General features: G+C 39.4%; 1 protein-coding gene across 4 annotated transcripts; it reads left to right on the top strand.

Annotated features, from left to right (window-relative positions):
* Positions 1-1,080: 1,080 nt before the first annotated feature.
* On the top strand, positions 1,081-11,839 carry g3bp2 (GTPase activating protein (SH3 domain) binding protein 2). 4 transcript variants are annotated; one of them, XM_031276752.2, is made up of 13 exons: positions 1,081-1,311; positions 3,174-3,292; positions 3,378-3,459; positions 4,333-4,506; positions 4,831-4,921; positions 5,051-5,156; positions 5,298-5,478; positions 5,751-5,852; positions 6,745-6,847; positions 6,946-7,005; positions 7,224-7,355; positions 7,462-7,580; positions 8,602-11,839. In XM_031276752.2, the coding sequence occupies exons 2-13, from the start codon at positions 3,198-3,200 to the stop codon at positions 8,881-8,883; spliced, it is 1,527 nt and encodes a 508-aa protein (XP_031132612.1). In that variant the 5' UTR covers positions 1,081-1,311; positions 3,174-3,197; the 3' UTR covers positions 8,884-11,839. The 4 variants fall into 4 exon arrangements, with proteins under 4 accessions (XP_031132612.1, XP_031132611.1, XP_031132614.1 ...); XM_031276751.2 differs by having other exon boundaries at positions 7,462-7,589; XM_031276754.2 differs by lacking the exon at positions 6,946-7,005.
* Positions 11,840-13,556: the final 1,717 nt, after the last annotated feature.

Here is a 13,556-nt window from a genome sequence, read left to right as displayed (position 1 = left end):
TCGAGGTATTTGGTCAAAAATATCGTGATATTTGATTTTCTCCATATCGCCCAGCCCTAAATGTAATGTAATGTAATATTCTGATTGTTTTTTCCCCATATTTAACTCTTCATTTTTACCTGAGCAACAAAATACATACTGATGTATGCTTCTGTTATATATTTCTAATATAAGTGTTTTTATTTGATAGGATGTTGTGATAATACTGTTTTACTTTGTTACCAAAATGATGGTGCATGCATTATCTGCTTTACCCAAAGTATAAGATACAAAACTTGTTTGACCACTTGGTGGTGCTCAATATCCAGACTTGTTAAGCCCTACACCAGTGACCAGACTACTAAAAACATCAGGAACTATGCATCCCCATTGTTAAGTGTATGCACATTTGTATCAAAGCACAATTCTTGTTTGACTGCATGATTACAGGGAGCAAAACCTGTCTCAGTGTTCATATGGGCACCTGCTATTGTTTTAAGACAGATTTGAAAGTTTGTGAACCTAGAATGGTCAAAATCAAAGCAACAGATACTGGGACATTCTGACTTTTTAGTCATGACTCGTGAGTATAGGTCAAGCCTAAAAAATGCTAGATACAATTTTTGTGATGCAACTCAAAAGCATTTTTCACAAGCCCTAACTGCCAATTATGATGCAACTATTTTCACACCTTGTGATGAGTAAACTTATCTTCAAATGTAAAATCTGGGAGTGCCGCTTTAAAACCATGGAAGATGTGTACCAAAAGGACAACTTTCAGGGATTTTTCATTAAAAATGCAAATGTATGCCATTTGTATTATAAGCTGGAAAGGACACAAAATGATACATGTATACAACTGTATTTGTAGAATGAAGAGTTTTTGAGTTATAGGTGAACAAAAAAGGCACCAAAGAGTAATAGGAAGTAGTACTAAGCAAAATAACACGACACAAGTGTGATGATCAATACAATCAATACTACTACAGTAAAGTTAAGTGAATGTTTTTGGCACAGCATTGGTAGAAAGTTTGGGGGGCGGAGTTATTTGTTTGGCGTCATAATTTATGTTGCCTAGTGTAAACAGTCTATTGGCTGAATCTTTGTGATGGGGGTTCCCTGCCCCAGATTGCAGGGGTAAAACAATAAATAGAACCTATCACTTTAAAACTTCAATCTCTGGTACAGCAGAGATCGTAAACTGTTAGCTAGTTAGTGAAGCGAGGGAACTAGCACTGTATAAACCAGGGCTATTTCAGAACAGTTTACAGCTGGTTACTCGTAGATATTTATTACAAATAATTCTGTCTACATAGATAGGTCTTTTATAAGGTAAGTAAGCCATCCACCAAGCTAAACTATTAGACGGCTGACAAGCTAACGTTAACCGTACCGGCTAATTTTAGCTGCATTGTCTGGTCAAAACCACGGCCATTTGCTTGACAGGCAATAATCATTCAAAGTAGGTGTGTCGCTACTGTACAATTAGCCCACATTCGTTATTAGTTAAAAATAACGAGTGTCATTTAAGTTAGTAAAATCTGCCTTCCTTTGTTTTCTTTGAGCTAGCATAGCACTCCACTTGTTCCATTGATAATGGCTCGACAGTCAGTGTAACGTTAAAGTGGGGTAACGTTAATTTATTTTAAAGTTTGAGTAAACTTTGTTACCTTCGGGTTGTATCGATTATGATGCAACTAATTATAAATCAGTAGTGGATGTCAATGTCGAAGACTCCCTGGCAAAACATGGACATACTTTATTGGTGCACTATCAACGGGCTCAACGTTATGTCTTAGGCTTGATGGTTTCCCCCGCTTGCAATTAGCGTGTAAGTTGTGTGTGTGATAGTACAGCCAAGTAACATCTTGTTAGGTGTCAATTTTTCTGCGTTACCGAAAATACCGATGTGTTTATTTAAAAGTGTTACTCCCGCACATTGTACAAGTGACAGCAGCTGAAAGAAAAACGACGACGCCACAAGTTAGCTTAAGCTAATGCTAGCTAGCTCACTAGCAATGTCGCAAGCTTTGCGTTGATGCACTGTTTGCCGGGCTATGGTTAGCCATTTAGAATGACAGCGAAGAGGCCGTTAGTTGGAGGCTATATTCCTAACATTGTTTTTACAGTCTAGATAACGTTGACCTAGCTGACACTGGGCGCACAGTTTCTAGGACAGAAACATACGATGCAAATTATTAATCTGTCATGTCATATGGTTAATGGACATGCGACAAACGTGAGACATTGCAAAATGTTGTTAGCATAGACATGAAAGGCCTGACTCGTACAGTAGGCCACTTATCTACAAGGCAAAGGATGCACACATGTGTGTAACACATTTATGCGATGTTTACTTTCTAAAAGTAGAATTTAATTGTAGGAAAGTTCGTTTTCTTAGCTTCCAAACTTGAACGCCTGCAATCAGTCACTTCCCTTTTTATATCTACTACAGCCAGTTTTCCTCTTTGTCTCATTGGATGAACGTGATGGCGCAGTTGTGTGTTAGCTAGTTTAGCCAGCTAGCGAAACGGGCAGCTGTCTTGCTTCTGCTATTGGATTGATGTGGGTCATATAAAACGTGGGCCTAATGAGACAAAGAAAGTAAACCTTGTTCTGTTAAAAGGAGACGTGATTCACCTTTTATACTTTGTACTTGCTATTCAAACACAGCTATGCTGTTAACCCGAGGTACAACAAACGTTCATGAGAATTAATGTGGGCTTCCTTAAAATGGCCTGATAATTCATATAACGTTAAACGTTAGCGGTATAAGCTTAATTCCCCAATTCATTATCTTCTACACTCAGTTGCCAAATCGTTGGGGAAGCCTAGTTAAAACGAATGCAGTCTTATTACTAAAGCTCTGCCACAAATCCAACCTTTATGAAAGTTGAAATGTTCAGTTTGAAAAGATGTTGCTTCAACTTTATGGTCATTTTTTAGGATGTATTTAGTAAGTGGTGCTGATGAATTGTATTGTGTTACACCGAGTAATAACTATATTAGGATAGCATGTTAGGAACCTCATCCACCAAAGTTCAGTCCACACCTCTCGAACCAAAACTTAATAACCTTCATAAAGGTAGGGCTGTAGTATAGAACTGCATTCTTTTTTTATATAGTGTGTTTGTGTGTGTTACATTTCTAGATGGCATTATTGCTATTTATTCCTTCTTTATCTTCTGTTTCAGCACTTAATATTGTTTACCAAAGAAATGGTGATGGAGAAGCCAAGTCCCCTGCTTGTAGGGCGGGAGTTTGTGAGGCAGTATTACACACTCTTAAACAAGGCACCAGATTTCCTGCACAGGTAATTAGCAAAATGTGACGTGGAAGACACTAAATGTGTTGGTGTTTTTAATGCTGTTTTAACTGTCATATTGTTGTACCATTAGGTTTTATGGGAGGAATTCTTCTTATGTTCATGGAGGACTTGACCAAAGTGGGAAGCTGGCAGAAGCGGTGTACGGGCAAGCGGTAGGTGCTACAGCCCAATAATGAAGATTCACATTTAAAATACTGTGTATTAGGTGACTGGTACAAGATTATTCACAGTGGTGCTACATATTTTCTTGTCTTTGTTTTTGGTAGTTGTTGTGTTTGGTGTAGTTTCATCGCCCATACGACTCTGTTTTACTTTTGTCGGGTCCGCTAGCATTGATGTGGTGCTATTATTGTGGTAAGCTAGTTCCATTTTGCAGTAGACACACTGTACAGAGTTTTCGTTTTAATTACGTTTGAACTGATTCCAAACTTTGGACACTTTCTGTCGTTTTTTTTTTTTATCCAGCCTGCATTCTTCTCTTAACCCCTCGCTATTTACGCTGCCGTCAGTCTGTGTGGCATGTATCGAAAGCAGCGTCAGCCCGGTGTAAGAATCATCTGTGCGGAAACACAGTGAGCAATACAACGTTGGTAACATTGATTAAACGAAGCTTCGAGGCAAATCATTTTGCATCGAGGATTTTTAGTAATCGAATTATTCAAGTTACTCAAGGAACCGTTTCAGCCCTACAATGGTGACGTGATTGTCACTCCATATAAAACCTTCCTTTTTTTTTTTTTTTTTTAACAACCTTATATTTCCATATCGGTATTTCTGTTAATTGTGTCTGACCAAAATGGAGTCAGATATAAAAATATGTATCATCACCCTGTTTATTAAGGTTGAGCTAAGTAACAAAACACTGCCTAACCTCAGATTGTTGCTAACTGCCAAATTCTTGAAATAAATGAGAATCAGATTTCATAGCATTGAAATATCTTTTTAATTACAAGCTGATTTTGACAAATTTGTCCTCGTTTTCAAGTCATTAAATGTTTTTGGTTATCCATTTGTCTCTGCATTAGGAAATCCACAAGAAGGTCATGTCCCTCCAGTTCAGTGAGTGCCACACAAAGATCAGGCATGTGGATGCCCATGCCACACTGAGTGATGGGGTGGTGGTGCAAGTCCTGGGAGAACTGTCCAACAATGGTCAGCCCATGAGGAAGTTTATGCAAACTTTCGTGCTTGCGCCAGAGGTGAGTACCCCTCTACCTTTCAGTACTGTTAAAATTGAGATTAATTGATAATAACAGTAACAAATGTTTATTGTTCTATTATCTATCTATTGTCATTATGTTTTGGCTTAATAAATAAACCGTAAAGAAATGTTGACATTTTATTGGCTCAAACATAGCTGAGAACTAGAGATCAGTTACTTTTGCTATATTGAAATTACTAACAAGAAAGAAGTTCATTTGAGTCACTAGTAGGCACAAAACAAATTGTATGGTCCTTTTTAATCTAATGTCATTGGCTTTGATTTTTAAAATGGACTCTGTTTGCATGATGAATTTCCTTAGGGTTCAGTGGCGAACAAGTTCTACGTCCACAACGACATCTTCCGTTACGAGGATGAGGTCTTTGGAGACTCTGAAGCTGAGCTTGATGAAGGTAAGATGTTCACAAAAATCCCAAACAGACCTTGTTTTGTATTTGCGAGTTTTAGTTCATCTTTTCATGGTTAAATGTGAGGATGCTAATGCAAATAATTTCCAAATTGTTTTGCTTTCTCTCACTTAGAATCAGAGGAGGAAGTTGAAGAGGAGCCAGAGGAGAGGCAGCCATCCCCTGAGCCACTTCAAGAAAGCCCCAACAGCACCACCTATTACGAACCTCACCCTGTCACGTATGCTAAAACTTCATCATATCTCACTAATATATTTTTTTACTGTGTTTCACATTTTAAAATTATTTAGCATGACGGATTTTGCAGTTTAAATTTAGTTTATCTGTGGAAGTGACCGAATGCTGATTTATGCTTTTGTAGCAATGGAGTCGAGGAGCCCATGGAGGAGCCGGCTCCAGAACCCGAGCCAGAGCCTGAACCAGAGTCCAAAGTAGAGGAGATAAAGCCGGAAGTAGATGAGAAGGTTCTGGAAGAGATGGAGGAGAAAGCACCGTCACCGGTTCCTGTGGAGTCCCCACCAAACACCCAGGAGCCTCCCAAGGTAAGACTGATGTGTCAATGTATATAATAAGTGCAAAAATGACTCTCCTTAAACTTTGTTCTTTGTTTGATATGTCAGCGATGCTACATATAAAATAAAGATGTCTGTCTTAAATTATCAGTCGTTTTATAATGCACAGTCTAGTAGCGTATCACCCAGTCCAACAGAGATTTAGTGATTGCAGTAATATGCCCAAAGATATACCTACTAATGTTATAGTAAGGTGTTGAGTGGTTATTGTTGCTAACAATGCATTACTGCATCCCTCACAGACTTTCTCGTGGGCCTCGGTGACAAGTAAAAACCTGCCTCCTAGTGGCACAGCCGCCTCTTCTGGAATCTCCCCCCATGTTGTTAAAGCTACGAGCTCACAGGTAACCACCAAACCGAGGTGTTGCGTTGCTTTTTCACCGCGGTAAGAAAAAAATCCATACAGTCACAGCCCTAAACCCATGTACTGTATTCCATTAAGTCTCATGATTTCAAGACTTCCTCAGACTTTAAAAGTTTGATTTGTACAGCATTTTAGACTGGCTTTGGCTATATAAACATGCCTTTCATAGGCATGGGCAATATGATTTGAACTCCTATCACATGTCATTTTTATCGCCATATCACCATATATCGTGAACTTTTTAAAGCAGTTTCAGAAAAATCAAATTAGAAATCAAATCAATTAATGGATTAAAATAACCAGATAAATGTCTTGTTTTTGCATAATAAAGTAAATTTAAATACCTGGAAAAACAAGTTACTTTATCACACTAATGCAAAATTTATATGAAAATGTCATACAAAAATTAGAATTATTATACAGTGGTGTAATACAAAAAGACATTAATGCAATAGACTCCTTGCTAGAAACGGTTAGGGTTGGGTACAAAACTCTTCAAAACTCTACTTTTTTGGTTACCGAGTGGGGCTCCGACACCCACGCAGAGGTGAAATCCTCACGAACCACTCTTCACATCGGCATGAATTGCATCCACAGCACTTATGCTGTCACTTTTTAAAGCTGGTTCGCCTGTTACTCCCATGATTTCCTTACACGCAATGTAGCATTTAAAAGGCTATCCGGCGCAGTGCTACATTACATCACTTCAGCTAACTTCACGGAGAACGAGGGTAGAACAGCATCGCTGATCTCTTATAACCAAACATTCAAGTTAACTGATTCTCTGGAGCACCATGTAAAGCAACGATGAACCGGATGTATGGTTGATTTTAGTCTTTTTCTTTTTTTTTCTTTTTTTTTGTGTGGAACAGTCCAGAGTTGAAGCCAAGACAGAGACACAGACACCACCTCTACGGACCAGAGACCAGCGCACACGTGACAGACCGGCCTTCACTCCTCGGGGTGCCAGGCCTGGTAATGCCAACACTCATTCCTCAAATTACGGGTTTATCGTTTTTTTTAGCTTCTCATTTGGTTTATTCTCATGTCCTGCACGTCTCTGTCACTATTAGATGGTGTTGCATCTTTGGAGTCACAAACGGGGAAACCACACTTGAGTTTTGTTAACAAAGGTAAACATGACCCTTTTTAAGTCCCATCTAAATAAATCTATAATCCTGTTTCTTGATTATGCTTTGATTACTTATGAGAATGTTATTCAGTCGTTGTCGTCTTACACGTGGTATGGCTTTCACTTTCATGATGCTGAGGGTTTGACTTTCTTAGATGTTGATGCAGATGATGCATGTGAGCTGATCTGATGTGTTTTTATGACTGTTCTGACCTGCAGGTGGCAGGGGAGATTCTGAATCTGGTGACATTGATAGCAGGCGGATTGTCCGGTACCCAGACAGTCACCAGCTTTTTGTTGGCAACCTCCCACATGACATTGACGAGAGCGAGCTCAAAGAGTTCTTCTTGAGTAGGTTTCCTTGAAGAAGCAACAATACATGTTGTCAAAAAATCCTTCAAAGCTGTTGAGTGTGAATAAATATTAGTTAAATTACAACATTTTTTTTTTTCTTCAGCATATGGAAATGTTGTGGAGCTGCGGATCAACACCAAGGGCGTTGGTGGGAAGCTGCCCAACTTTGGATTTGTGGTCTTTGATGAGTCTGAACCTGTGCAAAGAATCCTGGGGGCCAAGGTACAAGGGGCATGTATTAACATTTCATTACCCACTTTCATTCATTTGGTGGTGGTTTGGTGACACACATCTCTACATCTAGTCTACAATGTGACACCGTAGGGATAAACCCCCACAGGAAATACCTTATCTGTTACAATACAAATGTTATCTTTGTTTCACATTGTCATGTCGGTACAAATCAGGCTCTTACCCGGATATCTAAGGCTGTGATCCGACCAACTATAGTTAAAAAAAATAAAACACCAGGAGCTGTGTTGCTGCAGATCATATAAAATATGAACTAAGAAGGGCAGTTTGAAGCCACTACACAGCGGTTTAAACTGCTTTGATGTAGGAGCCTACTACCCTGGAAATCTATCACTGTTGGCTAAAAGTTTCTCCAAACTAATGCTAATGTACACCTGTCAAAGTATTTTCACTGGAACTTTTAATTGCTCCTTTTTTGATTGCTAGTCAGTGTGTTCATTGAGCCAGGCTCAACATTTATTTTCTTAACCCCTCTTGTGGTGGAAACTCGCTGGTCTCAAAGACCTCAATGAGGATTCGGTCTCTTACAAAAAATATCCCAGCCCAAAAGGCAGCTGACACTCTAGAAGTGTATAGAACATCTATATACCAATATACAAAGTAAGTGCCCTATTAATGTGATATGTCAATAACCAAATTTATCTTTTGTCACGGTGATAAACGGAGGTAAATGGTAAAAAATACTCCACTCATGTTACAAAGTAATCCACTCACTCCAATCATTCAAATTAATAATGGCACTGCAATTTTTTTTTCACATAGGGCTGAAGTCAGCCTGAACACAGCCTTAGAGATGAAATGGTTTCACTGGCAGGGACACAGAACTTGTCAGGTCAGACCATTGTGACACAGCAGTGCTTACATGGGGTCTGGGACCGATTGACAAACTTGTGTGTGCAAACCAGTGAATGATGTGGGTTGTGAAATTGATTCGGGAAATATTCAGTCCTGGTTTCCCCCCACTGTAGTAACAGTGCTTTTCTCCCTGCAGCCCATCATGTTTCGAGGCGAGGTGCGTCTGAATGTGGAAGAAAAGAAGACTAGGGCGGTGCGTGAACGAGAGACCCGTGGCGGCGGAGAAGAACGTCGGGACATGAGGCGCAACGACCGGGGCCCTGGAGGTTCGAGAGGCATCGTGGGAAGTGGAATGATGCGAGAACGTGACGGGAGGGGACCACCACCTCGAGGCGGCATGGCCCCGAAACCTGGCATGGGATCCGGAAGAGGCTCTGGTGGCCAGGGAGAGGGTCGCTTCACAACCCAGCGCCGCTGAGAAGAGCACCACCTGCAGTGTGGAAGTAGTACCGCGTTCTTCATCTTCAACCGTTCTCGTTAACGAAAAGAAATCTTCATGTATAAGCGTATATATTTGTTTTTTTTTTTTATTTTTATTTTTTTGTTCCCTCTTTGCTTTGGAATGTGACACAGCCTGTCAACCTTTGTTTGTGAAATAGACAAAACAAAATAAGCAAACAAAAAAATTCACTTATTAGTTGTGAGCTGAGCATCCTTTTCAGGTATCTCAAGAATTCACAAACTTTAATTTGTAAATTTGTGAAAAAAGTCGAACCAACCAGGAGTAATCTGCCACATTAGGAGGGACTGATGGGACTTTTAACTACGATAATACAGCCCATCATTTGGAAAAGAGATTATATGCCTTGACTTAACTGGGGCGCTGCTTCACGAAATCCCTCTATTGCACATTTTATATGGTAGTTTTCTGCCCGTTACTGTTGGAAAAGAGTGAGATGCAAAATTTGTGCAGTTCCAGGGGAAAAGCTTGCCTTTTACTTTTTTCCTTTTGAGAGACCACTGCTTCAAAATTGCATAATGCACTCATCAATATGCACTAATGGGTACTTTTTGTCGTATTACATTGACATCCATGCTCAGAATGCAGCTGGAGAGACCTGTTTTGTCTCAAAGCGATGCGACTTTCCGGGGCAGACCTCGCTCACAGCCTGTCTGCTGTGACCAATGTACTTTTCACACTTTTGACCCGAAACTACGCTTCGATTACTGGCTGGATGGACAAGATGACAAGCAAATCTACATTATATTTTTCCTCATTTATAAATCGAATAAAAATATAAAAAAGCTCAAATCCTGGACTTTCACCAAATGAGTGGGGGGGGGGGACAAAGGATACACAAGAAACGAAGTTGAACAATATAAGAGTGGTGGCTCGCTCTGTTTTTTTCTTTTGATTTCCAAGTTTGTTTTTCTTCATGTTTTTCCCTGCCAGCTAGACCGCAAAACTGGGATGGACGACACCTTCCCTCTCTCTTCCCTCCCTTCCTCTCGGAGTAACAGAATAAATGTACAGCAAAAATCATAGTTTACTGTATGTTTTGTTTTCTGTGTATTTTTTTTTATTTCTCTCTCGACTTGATAAAAGCATGAATGGTGCCTTCTATTTCACCTTTTCCAGTCTTAGTCCCCAAGCAGTTTGGGGCATTCTGCCTCCTAACACAGAGCTGCTCATTTTGAACTATTGTTTTTGGGAGCAAATAGGAGAAAAAAAAATTGCAGTGTTCACAAGTTTTAAGTTTTTTCAGGTGCATTTTTCACCTTTTTTTTCATTTTTCCATACTGTTTTACTACCTAAGATGATCTGCTGTGAGTTTTGTGCATTTGTTTTGTATTTTGTCTGTTCTTGGGTTTTGTAGAGACAATAGGTGCCTCCAGTTCTATTCGATGTTAAATGGTTAAGAGGTGCATCTGAAGAACAATTACACCCCCCCCCACCCCCCCCCCAAAAAAAAAAAGGTACATCAAAGATGTTGGCAGTGAAATGCTTGCTCATTGGTTTAAGAAGTCGTAGCTCTACACAACCGGGATTTCAGTGAACTAAGGTTACAAGAACAGAAATAGTAAAAGTCTCACAATGTGACTCAGATTCTGTTGATCCTTACTTTCAGTCTGACCATAGTTTTTGCAACTAATGGCAAAAAAGTTGTCGGACTGTTCATTTCTCAGCAACGATTTTGTAATGATCTGTGTGGGTGGGCTGGCCGTAGTACCAGCCTACAGACTAGCAAATAATTGTGCTCACTTTTCTAGCCGTTTATGCATTTGTATTTTCATATGCTGATTATTCATTGTGCTTTATTTTTATTCATTTATTTTTTCCATTCAAGGCAAGTCTGATCTGAACACCATACTAGTCGTCTCTCTCTTGCCCTCTAGTTTACTTTCTTTTTACCACTCTGTAGGGAGGGAAGACCTTTTGGTTTCAGCAGGAAAGGAAAACTTTTTTTTTTGTTGCACTGAACTGGGAAGTGATATCGATGTAGCATTTTTCTTGACTAAAATACTCATGAGGTCTTCCTTGTCTGGTGGTATTGCACTATTTTCAACATTTACTGGGACAATCTGTCATTTTGAACACACTCTCCAAATTTGTCATCTGGCAGTCAAAAAAGAAAATATTAGCGCTCATCTTGTTATCAACATGAACAGAAAATTAGCTCTCTCGCAGTTAAAAACAAGATTTGATGTACAGACATGGCATAATTTATGTAGTTTTCCACAGCAATGCTCGCTTACTGTCCCTTTGTAGTCGAGATTAAATAATTTCCGATGTGAGATTAGTTTTCAATAGGGAGACACTTAATTTGTTACCATCAATCTTAGACTTGATATTCCAAAAAAAATTACAGCTCTTTGGTCTTTGTTTCTCATGGGTGCCTCTACACCGAATGTTTATTTGTCAGGTAATTGCTTAACCTGAGTACTTGACTGCATTCATACTTTTTACAGCAGTGGTCAATGAAGAGGGTGACGAAGAAGAGGCATCATGCTTTCATACCAATTTGTGCTTTTACATCGTACTGATGGTTAAATGTTTGAGGATATAAATTTACAGTTGGATAGTTTTTTTTTTTTCACCAAAGTTTTCCATTACCCACCTTTTCCCAAACTTTTAAAGGGTCCTCAAAAGAGAAAAAAATTCTGTAAATTAATTTTCCTGTGGTTGAAAACGCAGTAGAATGGATCCTCATTGTGTATCATTCCAGTCCTTTTTGAATGAAAATAGAAGTACTTTCTTGGCTTTAGAAGTGGTAAACAGTTGGCAGCCATCTTAATTTTACTGTGGTTACCCTTGTTACTAGTACAAAAGTGTTGCAGGTGGAGATTCTTTTTGGTTTTGTTCTTTTTCTTTTTCCTTTTTTTTTTTTTTTAATGTGTTGGACTTAACATACAATAAACTACTGATATCAGCACCACTCATACCGTTTGTCATGTTTACAGGTCCCTCCATAAAAGATAATTGAAGTAAGCTGTTGCATGTTGAAAAGCTTGCCCAAACCAATGGCACAAGTCAGAAATTAGACTTGCCCCTGGCAGGTTTTGTAGTAAAGGAGCTCTTTGCTGTGGTGCAGATGTGACAGCTAAAGTTAATGCAGAGATACGCACAAGATCATTATTTGTTTATATCGCAAACATTTTGCACTTTGAAAGACATGTTTTGGTGATAACCTGATTTTTATTTTGCAAGCATTACACTTATGGTATATATAATTATTAAGGGGCACTTGGTTTACAGTTTACTTGTCATGGTTAGTCCTACTCAGCCTGTCATATTAAGTCTTCTGTGGCTCTCCCAAAAGTTTGTCAAGTCTGGATAAAATCCCAGCTTGGGTTTAGAGAAAACTAATTTATAACTCAAATATGTCACAGTTTAAGATATGTGGATGTATTTGCAGATCCAGTGCATTCGTAGCTTGACTTATACTAAGGACTAACATTCCATTTTTTAAATGTCTCTCCCAAATCCCCCAATGTAATGGGAGTGCTCAGTTGCTGCAGTATCCCTATAAAGATTCTCTGCAACTACTACTAACAATATGGAGCAATGTTTTTATGTGTGAGCCCCTGTTTTATGTGCTACATTTCAGCCAATGGTTGCACATTATTCTACTGCTCTACAGGTGGTGGTGACTCGTCAAGATACACACTAATGCACCAACAAAGGCAATGAAGAAGACTCCAAGCTAGCAGTAACATGGATGTGAAAAAAAAAATGCAGAAAAACATTTAAGACAATCAGCTTTGCAAATGCTTTATGAGGAAGAAATACATTCAACATGTTCGTTAGACGCAATTTGTTTTGGTGAGTAACTGAATGTAGAACAGAAACTTTTGTTTACAAGAAAACTCCACCGGACCCCTTTAAGATCTGAAAGACACCCTCCAGTGGAAATTAACAACTACATACATTGTTTGAATCCTTCATACAGTTATTCATTTACATTTTGGTATATTCAAAGAATGTATTCAGTCTCATCGTCCAACATCTCTTCAGTCACTGTCACCATCCTCTTCAGATGATGTTTCACTGGATGAAGAATCAAAGCTTGGAGTCTGGAGGGGACCTCTTTGAGGGCCCACTGGGAGGCGTTTGTCTCTCTGGAGATCCAAGAACCATCGAGGAGCTGGGAGAGAACCGGATGCACCAACAGGTGAGTGTGGAAGAAGCTGACCCCCTACTTGTATAAACCCGGCATTATCAGCACCATGTCCATACACGTAAGACCCTCCTTTGACTGGATACTGGAGAACGTAATAAGGCATGATAGGTTGGTAGAGGACATTAGGGGGAGGAGGAGGGGGCGTCTGTCCTAGTTTATTGACAGAGATCGGAGGTAGAGGAGTGGTGGTCAAAGGATCATCAGTGACAGGAAAAATCTGACATGGGTGATTCTCATTTTTTGTCTTTGCAGCAACTGTTTCTCTCACAAAGGAGCCTGGTAAAAGAAGCAATGCAAATGTGATTTGGCATCACTCCTAAGTTCTTAAAGTGCTCAAATTGTAGTGCAGAAAAATGAACTCATTTCATACCTTTTTTGCCATTTCCTGAAGTGTCTTCAAGGCTACGCCTGACAGGAAGAGCTCCTTGGAGAAAAGACAAATTATTATGTCTATAAATTTCACTATTTC

The sequence above is a fragment of the Sander lucioperca genome, chromosome 4 (genome assembly GCF_008315115.2).
Source record: "Sander lucioperca isolate FBNREF2018 chromosome 4, SLUC_FBN_1.2, whole genome shotgun sequence".
In the NCBI taxonomy this organism is placed as follows: Eukaryota; Metazoa; Chordata; class Actinopteri; order Perciformes; family Percidae; genus Sander; species Sander lucioperca.
This window is presented reverse-complemented; position numbering and strand designations above follow the sequence as displayed.

What these genes read in the sequence shown, in the direction of transcription:
- g3bp2 (XM_031276751.2), top strand. Translation starts at nt 3,198, where the DNA reads ATGGTGATGGAGAAGCCAAGTCCCCTGCTTGTAGGGCGGGAGTTTGTG. An exon ending in GCACCAGATTTCCTGCACAG is followed by an intron (nt 3,293 to 3,377) that starts GTAATTAGCAAA and finishes TTGTACCATTAG; the next exon opens with GTTTTATGGGAGGAATTCTT. An exon ending in CTTTCGTGCTTGCGCCAGAG is followed by an intron (nt 4,507 to 4,830) that starts GTGAGTACCCCT and finishes GAATTTCCTTAG; the next exon opens with GGTTCAGTGGCGAACAAGTT.